Consider the following 22,044-nt stretch of genomic DNA (forward strand, 5'->3'; position numbering starts at 1 on the left):
AAAAGAGGACAAACCTTCGAGGTATAAAAACTGGCCTCAAACCAATATGAAACATATAAGCATTCAACCATTGGGTTTCATCACAAAATCAATCGTTTTCTTCATTAAGATCTGGGTCATACTAGGTATGCCTAGACTAAACACTCCCATTCAAATTTCAAATAACTTATCTAAATTCACATCAAATATCCAATCCTAAATTTCAAATCAAATATCCAACCTAAACTCAAAAATCAAAGATGTACCAATTTCTCCAATACTAAGGAATAATAACTCTTCCTATGAGATAAATTTTCACTTCTATCTCCAACTGCCCAAAGTTGTCCTGCATCATTTGTCCATACTAGAGAGTTTGCACTTTTTTAAAGCCCTATCTAGCAAAGCTAAAGCTACACGATGTACGTGTTGCTTTTAACAATATTGTGGAGTTGATTCTAACTTTAATATCATCTAATATACTTGACAATTTTGAGGATTAAGGTCTATTTGGTAATAATAATTTGTTTTCTTTGTCAACTTGGTCTCTATTTTATTCTTTGTCTTCATTAGTTTGTTACTGTTGTAAGCCTCCAGGCTTCAGCTGATTTTAGTTCCAAAACTCGCCATCCAATAGAATAATTGGTTCAAACTTTGCCTCCTACATGGTAATTGATCATTATATATGCCATCTGAATCCCATACAGTTCTTGTGTTTTCAAGGGGCATTTAATCAATTAATGTTTGTGTCACATGTATTTGACGTATTAAGCTGTATGAATCATTTTGTTATGGTTCAACAAATTCTGATGATTAATATATCTCTGTTACTTCACTAATGACCTTTTACTTCTGTCGCAGGTGTCATTTTTGCTTGGTTTCTTTCCTGTATTTAGCGCTTGGGTATATTCAGAGATCTTGGAGTATAGGAAACCTTCCTCTCCTCCAAAAGTGTAAGATTTTCTCTACAATTTAAGATTTCATATATATAGTGCTAAGGTTAATTTTAACTTTCATGGTTAATTCTGTGAGGTATGAGGGCTACTTAAATGGTCATTCCCCCTGCAATTATTCATGACCGTATTTTATAAGATTCTAAAGGAGAATATTATCTGCTTTCGTTTATCAAGCATTTTATTTAGAATATTAATGCTGCGTTATTGGTAAATCACGACTAAACTTAATCCAAAAATCATGCAGTCCCCCCCCCCCCCCCCCCCTGTTTCCCATAGTTCAAATGTGATATTTATTTATTTTTGTAAATAGTACCTCGCCAGAATAAAGCTAATTACTAACGTTGCCTATAGTCTCAAACACATTTTCCATCTAATGCATGTGTTACATCAATAATCCATAAGTCCTTATAAATACATGAATAACGTGCCTGTAACAAATGGCTGTCTCATTTACAGCCATTCAGATGTCAATTTGGTTGAATTAGGAAATGGAACAGTCAAGGAAGATGGTCAGGTTGTATTACTTGAAGGAGGTGTCTCAAAATCAGCATCTGCAAAGTTTCAGAGTTCTTCTGTCCGATCAAATTTAATCAGGTTACTGAAAAGATAAAATTATGAAATTGCAATCATCATTCTTCACCCAGGAGTCAGGACTTAGTAAAATGTCAACTTTTTCATGTTTACATTGTTTCTTTTTTCCCTGTAGGTTTATAACAATGGATGATTCCTTTTTGCTTGAAAATCGAGCAATATTAAGAGCCATGTAAGATCATTGGCATTTATTTTCTCTGAAGGAAGCATCATTGTTTTACTTGTTTTCTGATTAACCTTTAGATGTTATTCAGGTCGGAGTTTGGGGCAACTCTTATTTTCTTCTACCTATGTGATCGAACAAACTTGATTCCGGAATCTAAAAAGGTGTTTGCTTAGATCTATGCATGAAAATTAAAAAACTACATTGCGGTTTTTGAAAATTGAACCGTTGATATAATTTTGTGCACCTGTGATGATTATGTAACTAGCCATGATTTCAGATGAACAATTGGAACTTAATTTTAAGAGCCAACTGAGACCGATGTTCATCACAGACTTTATCCTATTACTGTCATTTCTGTACATTCAAATACTATTCATTGTACTCTTTTATTCTGATAAATTAATGTCGTTATAGAACAAATTCTTGATTTTTTTTGTTTTGTGTAGCATCTGAACATAAATTTTTCGAGTTGCATATAACTTGAGATACAAACATGTAGGTATCGATCTTGTTTCGGTCATGTTAGCAGATGGTGATCCTATTGATCCTTCCCAAATTCATGGGTTGCTATCTAAATGATTATTTTTGTGTATCCAAGTAACTGATAGTTGATTGTGGTTATGTGTCACTATACTAAAACATCATCAAGACGTTGTCCTTTTCTTTTAGCTAACCATTTGCTGTCATACTAATTGGATTTCATTAAAGAAATATGATAATGCATATAGTTTGTTCCCATCGTCAGCAATTAATATACCATGTTGAGTTTTTTATGTGTATCCATTTACTCATGTCTAAGCCAATGTTTACATGGCAAAGTAGAAGTTTTCACCAAACTATCTGCAATGTGCTGTCTCTATGTTTTCCTATTCCAGTGGAAGTGTCATCATTTATAGTTTTAGCTGATAGATAGAAATAATCTCAATTTGTTTGCAGTTTTCTAGCCACTTATCTTTTTCGTTCCCTGCCTTCTCCTTGTCAGAGTTACAGCCGTGACCTGTTTCTCTTTCTCTACGCTCTCCTTATCATAGCTTCAGCCCTGACTTCTCTCAAGAAGCATCATGATAAGTCAGCATTCTCAGGAAAAGCCATACTTTATTTGAATCGACACCAAACAGAGGAATGGAAGGGGTGGATGCAGGTCTGTATAACTTGAAAATCATTTACATTCTGTTTTAGTATCTCATATTCTGTATCGGAAAACTATTACATGTCATATGTTTGTTTACATAAGAACCTGACTAGAAACTTGGTTTAGCTCTTATATATTTACCATCATCTTTAGAGAATGCTGATAGCATCTTATTGGTAGAGTGATTCTCTTAAACATGTCAAGTCCATGGCTGTTGTGACTTGAGATTTAACTTTTGGCTTTATGTTGACTTGGTAAAATGTAGCTTGGTAGCCTGAGATTCCTGAATGTGAATGTGGTACTAAAGAGTTTAGTTTCATGTTGTTGTGAAAGGATATTGACACTGGGGAGAATTAGGAGTAGCTTAGGGGGTGCTTTTTAAACAATCTGACCTGAGCATATATAATAGTGAATTAGGATATCAGAGTGTCACTTGAGTAAACAATATTTAATATGTTCCGAAGGCAGGTAATTATTGACAATTTGACATAATACCCTAAACCTCAGTGTTGTGTTTTAATGTGGGCATTTAAACTGCCATGCCTTTTATTGATTAGTATATTTGATCCAAGAGAACCTAAAAGCATAAAGAAAGAGGAACATGTAATCCTTCCAACAAGTATTGACAAAAGTGTCGACTTTTATGAATTTCTAGGAGCAGCATAAAGTGTATCTGACTATGAGACTAGAACAGCCAGAAGATTTCTCTTGTTAGTAGCCTTGCTTTTGCAAAGTGACAACCAAGTGAGCAAGTTAGCATGTGTCAGTGGTCAGTTCCAGTCCAATTTCCAGAATTTGCTGGATATTTGAAGAAATAGCTAAGAAAATATTAATCTTAATTCAGTGTAGTTTGATGTAGATATAGTGAGTAGAGATAGCTTAGGAGTCCAAAGCTAGTGAAGGAAGAAAAGAACAATGTATAGGTAGAATTGGACGAGATCTCTCTACAGACAAAGTACCCAAATCTACCATCAACGAGTCAATGACATGACCTGTTGAATCCTAAGCATCATTCTCGGAAAAGCCCCATACAGTCTTATGGAAGTCTCTGATAGTATAACCCACCCAGCAAAGTGTTTGCAAATGTTTCATGAGGAAGAAGTGAGCAGAAAAAAGAAATGCATACCATCAATGTGATGATCATTTGACTCTTTGATCGTGTGAAGAAAAATAGAGAGGAAATTTTCAGCTGCCAACAATTCTTTGCTTGTTTCTAGTATCCTTTTTCAGCGGATTAATATGAGAAATCTCTTTTTGCTTCTTAGAGATCAAACTTGGATTGAAAACGTGAAAAATAAACTGTATGCGTGTAGTTATGTTACTAGGTTGGTGGTAGAATTGACACGATGTTCTTCCTTCCAATAAATCAAGGAGTTATATGATGTCTAATCTGAGTTGCGGCAAGTTATTAAAGGTAATATTATTATGTGGGTCAGATTTTAATCCCAATCTATGGAAATATTTTGCCATTTGACATGAGGACTTATGTTTATGGGTGTTATTTGCAACCCGATACATCTTACTTGAAAATTGAAATTTAACACAATTTTACCGAAATTCAAAAGCTACTGAGATTTTTACATGTTACTTCCTAAAATTGTTAATTTGCATGCTCTTTTTTGGATTTCACGCGAACTTTTTGTTTTGAAGAAAAACAAAAGGCAACTTACTATTTAGTATTTATAGTCTGATAGACCAGGAAGACATCGATATGTGATAATCTTGGTAAATCAATGGGTTACATATTTTCGAAGCTATTGAGTCTTTTACATGTTACTTCCTAAAAAAATTAATTCGCATTAACTTTTTGGATTCCAAAATAGCTCTTTTTTTATTGAAGAAAACAAAAGGTCACTTTTTATACTATAAATAGTTACACATTACATGGTATATAATAGGTTATGGGACGAATTCAACTATGCAATTGGTCACTAAAAAAATTTGGATTCCAGGAGGTAGTTTGCTTCGGTGTGCAAGTTTAGTCAGTGGTACGTTGTAAATATTTTTCGGATATGCTTACTGTTTTCCAAAGGGCATAGTAGAAAACTGGCTCAAAAGCTAATTATGCATTTCAATATTTTTTCATATAAAATACTTAAATGCTTCTTTTATTAGATGTCATTCTTTTGTTCTATTTTTCTTTTCACATAGTTTGTATTGGGATATCATGATTTTATTTCACGTTTTATTAACATAGATAATTAGTTATAGTAAAGTTATTGAATCATATATTCTATTGCGTGCCTCCCTTCACTCGATTGTGCATAGTGCATTGCGTTTAGCACTTGTGCACTTTAAAGGGACTTTGCGCCCCGCATACTTGTAAGCAGTATGCCAATTTCGAGGAACGAATTCGTGTAACAGGGGGAATCAGTTCCCTAATGTACTAGAAATTGGTTTGCAAGAACTGTACAATGCTTCGAGGGGCTCTGGGGAATCGCTTCGAGGGGCTCTGGGGAATCGCTCAACTATGATTTTATAGTTGGTTATTTGTATATTTACCCCTTAAATAATCAATATTTGCAAAATTACCTCATATCTCACTATTTACAATACCACCCCTCATTATCAAGATTGGAAAAAATATACCCTCCACTCAAGCTTCATCAGTTATCAAACAGAGTAGGGGTATTTTTACCCTTTTACCCTTCGTAATTTTGTTAGATAAAAAATTTCTCGTTCCAGTTTGTTTGGTGAATTTAGCTTCTATTTGTGTAGAGCATTAGGTGATATGATGATCCTCCTTCCTGCTGCCTCCGAAAGCTTTCTTTCTAATTTGCGCATGATTTTTTCGATGGGTCTCCTCAAATGCCCAGTAAATATCCTTCCATCCCTAAACCTGTGGATATCCACAGCAAATAATGTTATCATGCACAAAACAACTCTTCAATTGTAAATCACCCATACATAATCAAAACAACAATATTTCTAGAATTACACAACATTATTGTTAACAATTCATGAACAATACTTTGTTAATGTTCAAAGCCTTGAAAATTTCCACCAGCTTCTCAACCTCTCGTTCTCTCTCTTGATTTGCAATCTAACCATTAATTCTCTTCTTAAATAACTCAACGAGGGGGTTGTCATCCAGCTCATTGTTAAGCTCTTCTTCTTGAGCTTTATCGCAGCCTCGATTGACGGATTCCCCATGAATTTCTTTAACTTGTCATTTGTTTTCCAATATACCTCCTACTCATCCTGGTCTTCTCCTCTTCCCTTCTACTTGACTCTTTCTCGTCATAAACTACAATTGTTATTGTTGTTCCAATTGTTTGTTATGGATTATGAAAGTTTTTATAATGTTTGAAGAATGGGGAAAAAATGAAAGATGGAAGAAAGAGGTGGTAAGGGAACTGTGAAACTTAATGAACAATGTAGAGGGTATTTTTTCCAATCTTTATGATTTGAGAGGTATTTATGCAAATAGTGAGATTTGGAGGGTAACTTTACAAATATTGATGATTTAAGGGGTAAATATATAAATAACCGTTTATAATTTCATAGACAAAAAAGACATTGATATATGATAATCTTGGTAAATCAATGGGTTGCAGATTTTTTACAGTTTTGTTTTTGTACATGTGCTGACACACAAGCACTAACATTTTCATGATGTATCCATTGACTTCTGATGATTTCCATATTCATGTACTTATATAATATTTTTATTTTTGTATCTCTCGTGCATGTGTTGCTACCTGATAAGAGTCATAATTTTAGCAGCAACTGGCTTAAGATTTTATTTTTATCAATAAATTTTGTGAAGAGCCGGTCAAGTAACTAACTAGATCAACCTGCTGATTTTTGTTTGCTTAGTCATTATGCGTTATGATTCACTCCTTGGTGTTGGTCTATTGTACATGTAGAGGGAAGAAAACTCCATAGTGTTGTGGTGTGGTTTATATAGAGCCATGTAAACATGGAAGTTCCCTATTAAAACATCATGATTCTCAATTACAGAAAGACGTGCAAGTTTGAGATTCAAAAAAAAGGAAAGAAAGAAAGAAAGAAAGGCGTACAAGTTACGAACAATAAAAACTTAAAAGCACATATCCTATTTCTTTACATTATTGAATACTTCTATCATGAAACGGTTGATACAAGTCGCCATGCGAGCACCTTTGATCGCGGAATTATCAAAAGTATATTTTGTTAAGAAAATAGTAAAACACACTAACAATTCAATTTGGCGAAGGAAAATACCTTCTCTATATTATGAAGAATAAAAGATTACAGATCTCTTCCCTCACAATTTCTCTAGAATAAAAAACAACCTCTCTATCCTTTCAAAACTTTAATCTGATGTTTGGAAACCCTAAACAACCTCTATTTATATGTTAAACAACGTGGGTGATAAAGTGGTAAATATCCAAGACAAACACAAATAAGATTCGCCCAAAACAAGAATCCAGATCGGCCCAGGAATCCCGCTATCGGTGGACTGATGGTTGCTCATCAGTCGACCAGTAGTGCTTCATCAGTCAACTGATGCTAGTCTATCAGTCGACTGTCCAGAACCTGTTTTTCTGACCCTGTAGTGTATCCGTTTATCGGTCGACTAATGATGACTAATCGGTCGACCGATAGTACTTCATCAGTCGAGTGATTCTAGCCCATCAGTCTACTTACTATAGCTGCTTCGCCAGCTTCCTGATTTTCGCCATTTTCCTGATTTTGACCGTTTTCGTCGTTATCAACAACTCCTATGAGGATCGCTAAGTTCCCGAAGCATAGAAGGTACATCCGTATCATGGCTCCCCCTTTAGGAACTTGAAGTTCCTTTCAAGTTAGAACTTCAGCTGAGAAAACTCTCGAGCTCCTCCTTCTTTGTTGAACCACTTAGCTTTGCTCGGAACCTAGCCTTGACGTCCAACCAGAAATGACTCATTCATCCCCCGTCTAACTGTAGTCACCTTCCGCTTCAAAATGTAATCCTCTTTCAACGGCTCTTCTCTATCAAACCATAAGTTTTTAACATGCGGCAAGATTACTTTGTCGTCACCCTCATCGTCCAGCAATGGAGGCTCGAACAACTTTAACTACTCGACATTGATCATCGAATACATGTCTAAGTAAGGTGATAAATCCAACTTGAAGACGTTGTCACCGATCTGATCAATAATCCGAAATGGACTATATCGTATAGGCTTCAATTTTTTTCCTTCTCCCTTTAGTCGCTCCTTACCTAACTTCCGTTACACCATGTCACCTTTGCCGAAATTACGAGGAACTCGATGTTGATCATGTTTCGTCTTGTATTTCGCTTTTAACTTCTTTAATTGTGCTTTAACGACGGCGTGAATCTGCGCAATTTTCTCCAGAAATCGCTGAGCCTTTTGTCTTTCGCTCCCTTCTTTGCCATCGGCCGTAGTTTCACTAGAGAATATTAAATCGAACGGACTTGGAGGTAGGAACCCATAACAAGTTTCAAACGGCGATTTTCCCGAAGATCCGTGAATAGCCCTGTTGAAAGTGAACTGAAGATATGGTAAGCTCTCATCCTAAGTTTTGGGATGTCTGGAATTATACCCTACAACATGTGAACCATAGTTCGGTTGACTACTTCTGTCTGTCCGTTTGTTTGTGGATAAAAGGTCGTGCTCTTCTTCAATCTGGTGTTTATCAAACTCTACAAATAATCCTAAAAATACCTGAGAAACCTGCTATCCGGATCTAAAATAATCGAACTCGACAAACTAAAGTACTTTCACTCATGCTCAAAGAACAACTGTGCTGCACCCGCTCCTGTCACGGTCTTCTTGCAAGGAATCAAGATCACCATCTCGTTGAATCGGTCCACTACAACGAACAAGTAATCATGTCCGCGCTTGGTTGTTGCTTGTTCGTTGGCAACCCTCCTAGGAAATCCATAGAGATACTCTCCCACGGTCTAGAAGGTACTGATAATGGTAGATACAATTCCCTCTTTCTGTTAGAAGGTTTTGATATGCAACATAGCTTACACCCTCCAACATACTTAGTAACATCCTCTAACATCTTTGGCCAAAAGACATAACGTCGAAAATTGAGAAACGTCTTTTGAATCCCAAAATGACCTTACGCACGTAATGTATGTGCATCTCTAATCCACTACAACCGATCACCATCCTCCGGAATGCAAAGCGATGTCTCACGATACAACAAACCATCCGCTCCGGGCTCATACTCCCCCTTCCGACCAGCCTTCACTTGCTCGAACATACTGCTGAAGTCTCTGTTGGATATGTATTTCTGCATATATTCCAAAGAAACCAATGGCTGAATACACGTCGCCACCAACAAAGCTCTCACTAGCGGTCGAGATAGCATATCGATCAACTTGGGCCCCCTTGTTGTACCTAATGACGATGTTGAACGCCATCAAATAGGACATCCACTTCATGTGTCGTGCTTGATGTAGCTTCGTCTGGGCATGTAGAAACTCCAATAGCTTGTGATCCGAGTGCATAACTACCTCCTTACCTAACAAGTACACCCTCCAATGATTGATCGTCTGGTAGAGCGCATAAAACTCATTATCGTAAGTAGAATAGTTTTGAATAACACCCGTAAATATTTCAGAATAGTACTCTATCAGCTTCCTATCCTGTATCAACACAACGTCCATAGCATAGCTAGAAGCGTCAGTCTCTACCTCGAAGGTCTTCTGTAAATTAGGCAATGTCAACACTAGTGCCTCCGAGATCTTCCTCTTCAGTAACTGAAAAGACTCCTCATGCATCCTATCCCACTCGAACTGAGCTTTCGCCTTAGTAAGGCCATGTAAAGATGCCACATAAGTAGAAAAATATCGAATAAACTTGCGCAAATACTGGTAAGCCCCATGAAGCTTCGCACCTCCGTTACCATCTTAGGTGTCGGCCACCTTGTGATAACCTCAATCTTGCTTGGATTTATCATCCGCTGGCCCTTTCCCACGATGAAGTCGATACACCAACTCATCCTTCCCAAACTCGCACTTCTTCCCGTTGAGCTTCAGCTGACCGTCCCGCAATACTTCAAACACCTTTTCGACATGAACAATATGCTCCTCCCAGGTCCTGCTGTACACCAAGATGATATCGAGGTAAATTATCACAAAATCCTCAATAAAAGACCGCAGCAAATCATTCATCAGCCTTATAAAGGTCGCTGGAGCGTTACACAACCCGAACGACATCACCAACCACTCAAACATGTCCTATTTGGTCTTGAACGCAGTCTTCCAAGTGTTATCCTCCCGAATCCTCACCTGATGGTAACCAGACTTGAGATTTAATTTTGTGAAGAACCTCGCTCCCTCCAATTGGTCCATAAGATTATCGATCCGTGGTAGTGGGTAACGATTCTTGACCATAATCTTGTTGAGCACTCGGTAATCCACACACATGCACAAGCCTCTATCCTTTTTGGGCACCAATAATACTGGCGACCCATAAGGCGAACAACTCGGTACTGTCACTTCCTTCTCCAGAAGCTCCTGCACTTGCTTTTTTATCTCCTCAGACTCCTGTACAAACATGCGGTAAAGACCTATATTCGGCAAACAACTCTCCCGTCAACATAATTTCGTGTTTCACACTCCGTCTCGGTGATAGTCCAGTGATCTTTGTAAATAATTCTGCATACTTGGCCTTCAGCCTGTTAAGATTTTCCTCCTGAAGCTTGCTCAAGATAGTCAAGCATACTCTACTCAGTTGCTCATCGTAAGGCTTAATGAATAATAAAACAAACTTCTTGTTTGCATTCACTAGCCTCTTCGACTGAGTCACTGTCACCAAGCTTGTCTCTTGCGGAAGAGACGTCGAACGAAATATGAACTGCTCTCCGTTCTTGGTGAACGTATACTTTTGAGCCCGCCTGTCATAGACTGTGTACCTATCCCACAAATAAGGATTGCCTAGTATAACCTGACAAACATCCAATGGAACGACGTCGTAGGTGAGCTCGTCAATATATGACTCATGGAGTGCAAATCTGAACGTGCATTGATTGACTACACTTAGTTCCGCCTCCTTCATAATCCACCTTTCGCGGTCTGCTTCCCTGTCATAAGGTTAAGACTGTTGTTGGGCTTCGTCATCCCTAGAACTTCTTTTAGGCATTGAGCCAATGTTTTAAATGTCGGATGTCGGGTTCATGTCGGTCGGCCAAAATTCATGTCGGATAGCGGAAATCGGGGATATATCGGGGGACATAAAAAAATATCGGATTGCCATATCGGATAGGTTGATATAATATCATAAATGAAATCTTCACATACTTGATAATTATATTGTCTAAACATATGATTATTGATGTTAGGATCACTAACCAATTGTAGACACCTGATTCCCGAGTGCATATTGACACCATCCGAATGCTTGACCTACAAAATATGAAGATGTTGTTAGTAAACATAGAATAGCATATAAGGAATGAAGCAAGTGACATATAAATTATAATATATAGAATGAAAATCACAAGATTCATATCCATAGAGAAACATAAACAAAGCAAGCATACAACCAAGTTTTCAAAGTTACAAATAGCTCATAATTGTTTAACATCCAATTATCCAAAAGTAATTCCAAAATAACATTGAAACTAAGATGACTATAATCAATCCTCATCAAAATCGAGAGTAGGAATATCCTCCTCATTCGACTCCGAGGATGTCTCAATATCTTCTTCCTCATCATCCTCCACCGGCTCCTTCCCCTTCGAAGAAGATGATATCGACATTTTCTTTCTTTTATAGGTTTGCGTTCGTGCACTTTTTCGCTTTCTTGGATTAGCTCCTGAAATGTCACCAACTTGCCTAAAAGTCAAACATTCTCCCGGAAATACTTCATCATCGCTATCATCCCCGTTTGAACCCATCAACCATTCAGAGACCATTTCCTCATCATCATAGGCGCACAAAGGATCTCTATCTATGACAGCATGTTTGTTCTTCAATTTTGCATTGAATTTGACAAAGACGAGGTCATGAAGCTTTTTGTGAGATAATCTATTTCTCTTCTTAGTATGAATCTACAAGTGAAAACATGAATTAGCACAAAATGCTATAAACCTACAAGGCTACAACATAATCTAAATTCAATCATTATTAGTTTATTACCATCTCAAATGTGCTCCAATTTCTTTCACATGCCGAAGAGCTAGTTGTCAAGGCCAAAATCCTCATTGCCATCTTTCTCAATTCGGGAGTATCATTCCCATAAAGCCTCCACCATGTAACTAGTTAATTCATATTTGAAAAAATTAGTAACTTATAAATTTGTAATAGAGGTTAATGAATTAATTTAATATTATAAAGTTACCTGGACAATCACCCTTAGAAGCTCCTCGCTTCGTATATTCATTTCCAAATGACCCTATACATTCTTGATAATTAGGTAATTGAGTTCCAATCTTTGTGAAAGTCGCATGGTCATTTGGGAAGATTTTATGCATACAATCTACAAGGGATGTCATGAAAGTTCCATCTTTTTCAATTTCCGTGTAAGCCGGATAATAGAAATATGGATTCAAGTAGTAGCCCGCTTTATGTAGTGAACCACAAAGCTTCTTATTGAATCTTGGCTTAATCATTTTTAATATGGGAATATATTTTTTCTCATCATTTCCAAGGGCTACTTTCAACTCTTCTAAGGCCACCAACATATCTTCATATATAAATCCCATAGATGGGACTTTATCACCATCGGTTCTCCGGAGAACTTTCACTAAAGGATTGAAAACTTTGAGGACAAAGTCTGTATTGTCCCAGAACTTGTTGCTAGCAACTATCTCAGCAACCTATAAATAATACAAACAATTAAAGAATGAATGAAATATAAATGATGAAAGGAATACTTTGTAGCTATCAATTTTAATTTTTAAAGTTTAAATACATACCTTTTTGCCCGCTGTTGTTCTTGAAAGGCTACAATCCATCCATTGATCAGAGATGAACATCCGCCTCATCTCTTTCTTGTGATCCCTTAATGATTGCAGTGAGAGGAATGTCGTAGCAAATCTTGTAACCCCCGGTCTCACAAGATCACCCTTAGTAAACTCTCTAAACAATTGAAGAGGCTTGGTATGATTATATATAAATACCGATACACTCCTCCCCATTGTAATGGCATTATGAATGGGTTTGAACTTGGCTATGTCACATAACATCAAGTTCACGGTGTGCGCTGCGCAAGTGGTCCAAAATATGTTTTTCCTCTTCTCCTCCAATTTCTTAGAGGCCGCCATATTATTTGAATCCCATCAGTGACAATCTGCACCACATTTTCCTCCCCTAACTCATCAATAGCCTTGTCTACGAAGTCACAAATATAGTCAGCATCATGCTTATCGGCCGATGTATCATGTGAAGACAAAAAACATGCCCTCCCGGCAGAGTGTACAACTATGTTCATGATACTTCTAGACTTTCGATCACTCCAAGCATCAGTCATCAAGGAACAACCATTGACAATGCATGTCTTCTTGAAGTTCTCAACAATCTCATTCGTTGCATCCACCTCTCTCTGCAAGCAAGTCTCACTCAACTCGTACATTGATGGAGCTTGTAAATGACTTCCAAACATCCCCACGGCTTGTAGCATTTGATGAAAAGAGGGAAGTGTGGCTGTATGAAATGGAATGCCAGCTTCAAAGAACCATTTGGAAATGTATTGCATAACATCTTCCCTTTTCTTCTTTCTTAGCTTGGAGTCCATCGATGGTTGTTTGCCCTTAGCTACTAATTGGGCGGTCTCTTAGGGAGAACGAGCAGCAAAGGAGTCCATTGGGCCTACTGGTTTGTAAGAGGATGACGAGCTTCGAGTAGTCAAGGAGTTATGCTCCTCCTCTTCCTCTCCTATATGCAGTTCACTCAACAAATTATGGATCTTTGTCTCCTTATCCTCCTTGCTCTTCTTTGCATTCTCCAGTATTTCAGAGACTTTTCTTTTAACATCATCAGGGACTTTTATGCACGGTGTGCAATTCCCTCTCTTTCCGGCTAAATGAGATTTGAATCTGGTAATCCCGCCATTGAATGTCTGAGTGCAATATTTGCATTTAATCTTGTTGGTATCGGAGCCAACTCTCTCCCCGTATGCCCAACATGGATCTTTACCGCCCGGTTTTGATGTTGGCGGCTTAGTAGACCCTTGTCCTTCTGATGACATGTTCCTAAAAATTACAATAGACAACAAACATATAATTAGTTTTAAACAAACTTAAAAGTTAAAAGTTAAAACCAATTATATATTTACAATTCAATCAAATAATTATGCATCATGATTCATGCATGGTGTCACTGATTATACAATTCAATCATGATTCATGCATGCTAATTACTAGTTTTAAGCTCTTTTTCTAATTATACTAATTACTAAATTGTTGTTGCTCACTGACTTTGTTTTTCTTTTTTACAGATTATACTTGAGAGTTAAGTAGCAACGAGCAAGAATGAAGGATCAATCAAATAACAGTTTGAAACAATTATGTAAATAACAGTTTGAAACAAAAGCTATATGTACAACGTTCGCACAGATACATCCATTTGATCGGATCTAATACAGATATTAATATTTGATTACTTAAGCACAGATACATGGACTCGACAAATTATCCGAAAAATAAAACTACTGTAGAAATTATGTCAAAGCTAGAGGGGAGGGGGATTTTTCTCATGACAAAGTCGACACTGCAGTTAAAAGAGGTCACACTAATAGCACTATTTCCAACTGTAACACTCTTGCTCATGTAAATGCAAGCAAAGCATGACGGATTCAGCGTGAGGAGAGGAATTAATGGATCTCCTTTATGTTTTGAAATTTCGGTCTTTGGAGAATAATTTTGATAAGGTTTCCAAAATAAAAAAAGGGAAAGGAAACAAGAAAAGAAAAAGAAAAAGAAACACGGGAATTAGATTGCCTTTTAACATGTTTGGCATATACCTGCCCTAACCGAAATCATTCTCATCCATCCAAGTAAAAACTCAGCACAAAAGGCATGTTATACTCTCGGCGTCGTCTATTCCACGTCGTCGCAAGGAGAAGGAGCAGCTGAGTTGAGGATCGGCTGAAATGGGGGAAAAAAACCCTAGCTTAAAACTAATATGGCTTATTGGGTTGGGTCGGGTCGGGTTCAAATTCGACCCAATAAGCCTAAAACCGATATTTAACAAAGTTGGCCGATTTTTGATCCCCGAAATGGCGCCCGCAATGTCCGATTTTTTCCGATATATCCCCGCCATGACCCCAAAAACGCAATACGAGTTAAAATCAGCGATTTCGTATCGGCTAGGCAACAAAACCGCAATATCGGCCGCCATGTCCGCGCCATGTCCGACATGGCGGCCGATATTTAAAACACTGCATTGAGCTATCACATATGTATTTTTCTCCTCCTTCAACCCCTTCGGTTTGTGATAAAGATACTTATCCCAGCACCAATCAGCGACGTGTATTGTCTGCTTGCAATGATTACAAGTTAGTCCCGCTTTCTCGGGATCACCCTTCTTCTTCTCCTTAGGTTGGGTGCCACTAGACTTGCCTCCAGTTTGTTTGGCATCTCCCTTTGTCTCGTTGCTCTTTTTCTGCTTGCTTTCAATGGCAATAGCCTTTGCGCTCGTCTTCGCAATCGACTCAATCATGAACAACTTCATCTCCTTTCGAATGTATTCATTCAAACCCTCCATATACTTCATAAAAACAGGATACTCCTGCGTCGCAATGTTGAGGATCATAGCCTGCTGTTGAAACTTTGTAGTGTACTCTTGAACGGTTTGATTGAATCGTTGGCGTAAGCCGTACCACTTATATCAACCCTCTTTAAGGAATCCCACCGGGTAGAACTGCTTCTTCAGTAACTCCTTAAACCAGCTCCACGACATAAATTTTTTTCTCCTGCTTGCAGTAATACTTCCACCACGTCAAAGCATGCACGGAAAGCTTCAGTGTCGCGAAAACGATCTTCTCATTAGACGAATAGCCATAAAGAGTAAAATAGGTCTCCATACGCTCAATCCAATCGTCAAGCCTCTCAACGTTGACACTCCCATCATAAACATGAATATTCACTTTGAAATTAATTTTCAAATTCTGGTAAGAACCCTTTTTCCCTTGATATGGAACAGTCTTGACAGCTTGGACTCTCATCGGAGTCTGAATTCTCCTTGTCTCCATCGGATTCTATAGGTTTCCTCTTTGGTCCCGCCGAAGAATAAACCTTCTTGTCGCCTCCGTGGATGAGATCGACGAGCTTCGTGAGAGAAATTGATTGTCTCGATCTGTTTCTCCATCGCATCAAACCTTGTTGAATCATTGCTATCCGTCATCTTCTTCTTCATTGATTTCTGGACTTCTTCCAAAGAAACAAGAATCTCGCCTAGCTTCTTGTGTTACGATCGAATAAGGACCATACACATGATACCCCTTCTCAGGATCTGATTCGCGTTGATACCAACTTGATACAAGTCGTCGTGCGAGCACCTTTGATCGCAGAATTATCAAAGGAATATTTTATGAAGAAAATAGCAAAACACACGAACAATTCAATTTGGCGAAGGAAAATATATTTTCTAGATTATAAAGAATAAAATATTACAAATCTCTTCCTCACAATCTCTCTAGAATAAAGAACAACATCTCTATCCTCTCAAAACTCTAATCTGATGTTTGGAAACCCTAAACAACTTCTATTTGTATGTTAAACAATGTGGGTGACAAAGTGATAAATATTCAAGACAAACCCAAATAGGATTCGCCCAAAATAGGAATCCAGATCGGTCCAGGAAACCTGCTATCGGTCGACTGATGGTACCGGTAGTGCTTCATCAGTCGACTGATGGTTGCTTATCAGTCGACTGATGGTTGCTCATCAGTCGACTGATGGTTGCTCATCAGTCGACCGGTAGTGCTTCATCAGTCGACTGATGCTAGTCTATCAGTCGACTGTCCAGAACTTGTTTTTCTGATCCTGTATTGTATCCGGTTATCGGTCGACTGATGATGACTAATCAGTCGACCGATACTGCTTCATCGGTCGACTAATTCTAGCCCATCAGTCGACTTACCAGAGCTGCTTGGCCATCTTCTTGATTTTCACCATTTTCCTGATTTTCACCGTTTTCGCCGTTATCAACGACTCCGCCCACGCTTCTATTCTCAAGCTACAATGAGAATCATCTATCCTCGATCTCTCATGAGGATCGCTAAGTTCCCGAAGCAGAGAAGATACACACGTGTCAACGGTACCCCTTGCCCGACACATCCTGTGCCCGTACACAGTATTTTTGGACACTCCTTAAATATTTACCTGACACTTCATGGACACTTCATGGAGACTCCTTAAATATTTTCATACATTTGTTTAGACATGTGCTCAAATATACAATACATGTTTTAATCTCAAACACTAGTTGCACAGTTCTTGGACATATATCCTGCAATCCGCTTTGAAACTTGTTAGACAAGGGTTGAGTTGGTTTTAACCCATATTTAGTTGAGAATTACGATTTAGAAGGGTCTTTTTCGTGTCTAGCTTAAAACTATGCTTTTGGCCCATGCTTTTCAGCTGAGTCTTCGTATCCTATCTTTTTTACAAGTTTGTCGTGTCCTATACTTGCACCCGTACCCATATCCACGCAACTTAGTTCCACACAAATACATGTCTTCGAACCTTGTGTTTTTGAGATGAATGAATTAAAAATAGAGGAATCAAGGAGTTGAGATTATTTCATGGTAAAGGGAGAATTCAGATTGGCGATTCTTTTAAAGATAGATTTGCATGATTATTCATGCTAAAAACATGTTCAAATGACACACGATGGTTTTCTCAATAGAAAAAAGCATAAAGAGAATCTCCATAAGATTAACAGGCAACTTGCCAAGAAATATTGTAGAAACCGGATACTTGAAGCACTTTACGACTGTTCTCGTCTTGTGATAGTAGTAGTAGGCAGTAGCAGTTTTTTGTTTTGAAAGGAAGGATGTGCATCATAAGGACTACCTGCCCATAGGTTGAATAACCTTGATCCTGGATTATTGGGGGAAACTAAAGGACTTTGGGGCTTTGTGTGCTGACTTTTGGCATAGCACTACATGTATTAGATATGTATTCTTTGTTTGTTGATACTAAACAGTTTCCAGATATGAACAAAAGAAATGGAGGGACAAAAAGCGAAAAAGTGACACATTCATTTATATGACTACTTGATGAAATCATTATCTACTTGGGATCATTTAATATTCAAAGTTGTGTGAAAAGTGGGTGCATGTGGAAGTGTAGAGCACATGCACCCAAAATAAGTAAATCTTTTGCTATTTTCATAGTCTTTACTGATTGTATTTCATGTTTCCTCTCCAGGTCTTATTTTTAATGTACCACTACTTCGCTGCTGCTGAGATTTATAATGCAATTCGTGTGTTCATTGCTGCTTATGTGTGGATGACTGGATTTGGGAATTTCTCTTATTATTACATACGGAAAGATTTTAGCCTTGCTCGGTTTGCACAGGTGCCATACTGTTTTTATTTCGTCTTCAAGTACAATAATCGATTAGTCATCTTAACTTTCTGACTAATACTTGAGAAAACATGTTCCTTTCAAATGCAGATGATGTGGCGGCTAAACTTCTTTGTGACCTTCTGTTGTATTGTCCTGAACAATGACTACATGCTATATTACATTTGTCCAATGCACACACTCTTCACGCTTATGGTATATGGGGCTCTAGGCATCTTTAACAAATATAATGAGATTGGATCGGTGATGATAATTAAGATCATCACATGCTTTTTGGTGGTGATATTAATTTGGGAAGTTCCTGGAGTTTTTGAACTTATATGGAGCCCTTTTACCTTTTTAGTAGGTCTGTACCTATTTAAGTCATTCTTCATTTTTTTCATATAGTACATATCTTGGATATTGGAAACCTAAATTATCTGTTCTGGATACAGGACTTAAAGATGCAGATCCTTCTAAAGAAAACCTACCCCTGTTGCATGAATGGCGCTTTAGATCTGGTCTTGATCGTTATATCTGGATCATTGGAATGATATATGCATATTATCACCCAACTGTCAGTTTCTAGTTATTTTGATAATGTAGCCAATGAATTTGGTTAACAGTTATCACATTGTCATGTGTATTTGTTTGCAAACTTGCATGTCATCTTTCTCGTTGTTCTCATCTCGAGCCCCTTTATCTAATAGGTTGAAAGATGGATGGAGAAGCTAGAAGAATCTGAAACCAAACGCAAATTATCAGTCAAAACGAGCATTGTTACAATTGCTTTGGTGGTGAGTCACGGGATTTGCTCAGTTGACCCCATAATACCTTCTTCTTGTTGATCTTATTTCACAAATTGACAGTTTGTATAATTCTTGCACTTGCAGGTTGGTTATCTTTGGTATGAATTCATCTACAAGCTAGATAAGGTTACATACAACAAGTATCATCCTTACACATCATGGATTCCTATCACGTACGTATTGGTAATCTGATTGAAACTTTAGCAGTTAGTATCATTTTGTAAAAGTTGTTACAACGTCATAACCTTTTCGTGGTTTCTATGTACTCAGTGTTTACATTTGCTTGCGGAATTTCACACAGCATCTCCGCAATTTCTCCTTGACTCTTTTTGCGTAAGTTACATGTAACATCCACAAAACCTCTCATGATGTTTGCTTATACTACCATCATTCTTTATAACATCAGCTTTGCTCTCTTTTAATAGGTGGCTTGGCAAGATTACTCTGGAGACATACATCTCTCAGTTCCACATCTGGCTGAGGTGTGCATGTTTAAGTTCTTTTTTGAAATACCTTCTATACCGAGTCTGGGAGTTAAATTTTCACCAATTTCTTATGCATGAGGTTCCATGAGTTATTTGATTTGCTTAAAATGTTGCATAATGTTAACGCTGTGTTATCGTGTATAACACAAATAATAAGTTACATAACAGATTTTTTAAATACTGGTTAGAAGTTGTTGTGATTAATGCATTTAAATAGCTGTAAGATAATACTGAACAGCTTAAGCCTATGAATGTGAGTTACCAATTCGTATTGAGCAAGCTTAGCTATCAATAACATCAAACTGATGTTTATGTGTTGAACACATTTAACTGTGAAGATCGTCATTTACGTACAGCAGCAGAACATTACAGGAACCTTTAACAGTCTAATTCAAATATTTGATCGCCTTTATGCGTGTATTATAAATACTGCTACATATTTGATTTAAATGTTGTATCATTGAAGCATTGAGATCACATGAGCAGGTCTAGTCTGTCATGTCCAAGTTATGCGAGTATTATAAATACTGCTACATGTTTCATTTAAATGTTGTATCATTGGAGTATTAAGATCACATGAGCAGGTCAAGTCTGTCATGTCCAAGTTTATTTTTGCAACAAGGACAAACATTAACAATGATTACAATTCACAAGCATTTGAATCGGTTTGTGTCATCAGTGTTTATCTACTCAACTCTGAAGGGCCACTCTTACGCAACTTCCTTGCCATTGAGGTGGAATTTAATAGAACAAAGAAACAAAACTCTAGTGGGTTTTCCCTCTCTACTGTATACTTGGTCGCTTTTAGAATGATAATAACATTAGTGCTAGCTTTAAAGTTGTTTGAGTCATGTGAACTTGAAATGTGATTACGTGTTAAGCATAGAGATCGTCGTGACTCAGCCAAGTCATGAGCTTGTTATCAGGAAGATTTGCTTGAAGCCGCAATTGTTAAATTCGTATGCTTTCACTTGGTAAATAATAATTTCTAATGCTTGTATCATGTGGAGTTTGCAGGTCAGACTTGCCTAATGGTCAGCCTAAATGGCTTCTTTCTTTCATCCCAGACTACCCACTGCTCAATTTCCTGCTCACAACAGCGATTTATCTCTTAGTAAGTGCTTTTTGCTTCCTGCTATTGAGTGTTAACCAGTTCTCTATTATGTGCTCATAATAACTCACGCTGTTTTTCTCCTCTGCCTCTGTTGTTTCAGATATCATATCGGATCTTCGATCTCACAAATTCACTTAAAATTGCTTTCGTCCCCAGTAAAGACGACAAGCGGTTGCTACATAATTTCATTGCTGGAGCAGTACTTTCTGTCTTCTTGTACTGTGTTTCCTTGGTCCTAGTTTCTGTCCCCAGGTTATTGGTATGTTTCCGCATAATACCTTTATTTCTAGATTTTTGATATCTTTATACGAAGAACTCATGTTGTTTTGTTTAGCTTAATAAATATTATCGGGTTTCATAGGCATGATATAGTTCAACCAGAATGATCGGCCTGAGATAAGCACGCTTGAACCTTGAATCTGAGATGCCAGTCCTTGCAATTTTGGAAATAGGAAAAATAATTTGTTTTCTGGTTATGACGAAGAAGAGGAGCAAGGCTGCTTCAGATTTTGCGGTTGAAGGTCTTTTCTTTCAATATTTGAGCTATAAAGCCCAGGCGTTCTGTAAATTCTTTTGCTTTTTTCCTATTTTTTTTCCGTTGGGTGGTTTCATTCATGGGATGGTCATAATTCTTTCCGTTATATAGGTTAATGGCCTATTGGAAGTACCACATCTCCATTTTGATGAATGGACAATTATAAAGATACTGAATATTCATTGTATTAATATAATATTCCATTTGTTTTTAACATAGATTTTATGATAATGAATATCCTTTTTTTTATGACCTTTTCATCTAATTCTCATTGGGACTCGTTGTTGCATTAGTGCCGCTTTATGTGTGGGAAAAATTTTTGTTCATTTTTTTTCCCTGTAACCTATAAAGGGTTGTAAATTGTAATTCAGGCAGCTGTTAAAACACTTTATTACTTTTTGTTCTTTTTTAATACAAGTGTTGTGCTTGTACTTGCACGGGTTGGTTTGATTTCTTTGGTATGTATGTTTGATTTTTTTTGTTCTCTTTAAGTTTCTTTTTTGGTCATGCTGTGCCTCTAAAAGTTAAATTGCACTAAAAAATTATTTGACCTGTTGCTCCTTTGTGTTTGTTATACACTCTTTTATTATTATTATTATATGAATATAAGCATACATATGGCTTATATCATTACCTATGACTTATATTATAAAGATAAACATGATATTACCTTTCAAACACCCCATAGTCCTGTGTTTAGCATAGAATGTGAGATGAAAAAGAGATTGTTTGAATTTCAAATTCAAAATTAGATAACTTGAGCTTGAGTTCTTTTAATTCAAATACAAAGTGACGGCATGAATGACTTTTACTTTAAAAAT

General features: G+C 37.3%; 2 protein-coding genes across 4 annotated transcripts in view; one reads left to right on the top strand and one right to left on the bottom strand.

Annotated features, from left to right (window-relative positions):
• LOC109841118 (protein REDUCED WALL ACETYLATION 3-like) overlaps window positions 1-21,475 on the top strand; it is a 34,783-nt gene extending 13,308 nt beyond the window's left edge. The window contains exons 3-17 of one of the 3 annotated variants that reach the window (XM_020409987.1): window positions 838-929; window positions 1,389-1,526; window positions 1,639-1,695; window positions 1,778-1,850; window positions 2,672-2,830; window positions 18,143-18,292; window positions 18,392-18,647; window positions 18,736-18,857; window positions 18,991-19,077; window positions 19,174-19,262; window positions 19,360-19,422; window positions 19,515-19,571; window positions 20,592-20,688; window positions 20,789-20,947; window positions 21,050-21,475. In XM_020409987.1, coding sequence (XP_020265576.1) covers window positions 838-929; window positions 1,389-1,526; window positions 1,639-1,695; window positions 1,778-1,850; window positions 2,672-2,830; window positions 18,143-18,292; window positions 18,392-18,647; window positions 18,736-18,857; window positions 18,991-19,077; window positions 19,174-19,262; window positions 19,360-19,422; window positions 19,515-19,571; window positions 20,592-20,688; window positions 20,789-20,947; window positions 21,050-21,055 — 1,605 coding nt within the window. In that variant the 3' untranslated portion in view covers window positions 21,056-21,475. Of the gene's footprint in view, window positions 1-837; window positions 930-1,388; window positions 1,527-1,638; window positions 1,696-1,777; window positions 1,851-2,625; window positions 2,831-18,142; window positions 18,293-18,391; window positions 18,648-18,735; window positions 18,858-18,990; window positions 19,078-19,173; window positions 19,273-19,359; window positions 19,423-19,514; window positions 19,572-20,591; window positions 20,689-20,788; window positions 20,948-21,049 lie in introns of those variants that run through there. The other 2 variants (XR_002247156.1, XM_020409988.1) reach the window with 2 other exon arrangements.
• LOC109841119 lies at window positions 11,391-12,112 on the bottom strand. Its single transcript, XM_020409989.1, has 2 exons — window positions 11,907-12,112; window positions 11,391-11,818 (listed from the first exon to the last, which is right to left on the bottom strand). The coding sequence occupies exons 1-2, from the start codon at window positions 11,976-11,978 to the stop codon at window positions 11,405-11,407; spliced, it is 486 nt and encodes a 161-aa protein (XP_020265578.1). The 5' UTR covers window positions 11,979-12,112; the 3' UTR covers window positions 11,391-11,404.

The sequence above is a fragment of the Asparagus officinalis genome, chromosome 5 (genome assembly GCF_001876935.1).
Source record: "Asparagus officinalis chromosome 5, Aspof.V1, whole genome shotgun sequence".
Lineage (NCBI taxonomy): Eukaryota > Viridiplantae > Streptophyta > Magnoliopsida > Asparagales > Asparagaceae > Asparagus > Asparagus officinalis.

Bases quoted from the DNA above. Each gene is read 5' to 3' on its own strand.
- LOC109841119 (XM_020409989.1), bottom strand. From the start codon at position 11,978: ATGGCAATGAGGATTTTGGCCTTGACAACTAGCTCTTCGGCATGTGAA. The intron at 11,819-11,906 runs GTAATAAACTAA...TTTCACTTGTAG, and splicing joins ATTGGAGCACATTTGAGATG to ATTCATACTAAGAAGAGAAA.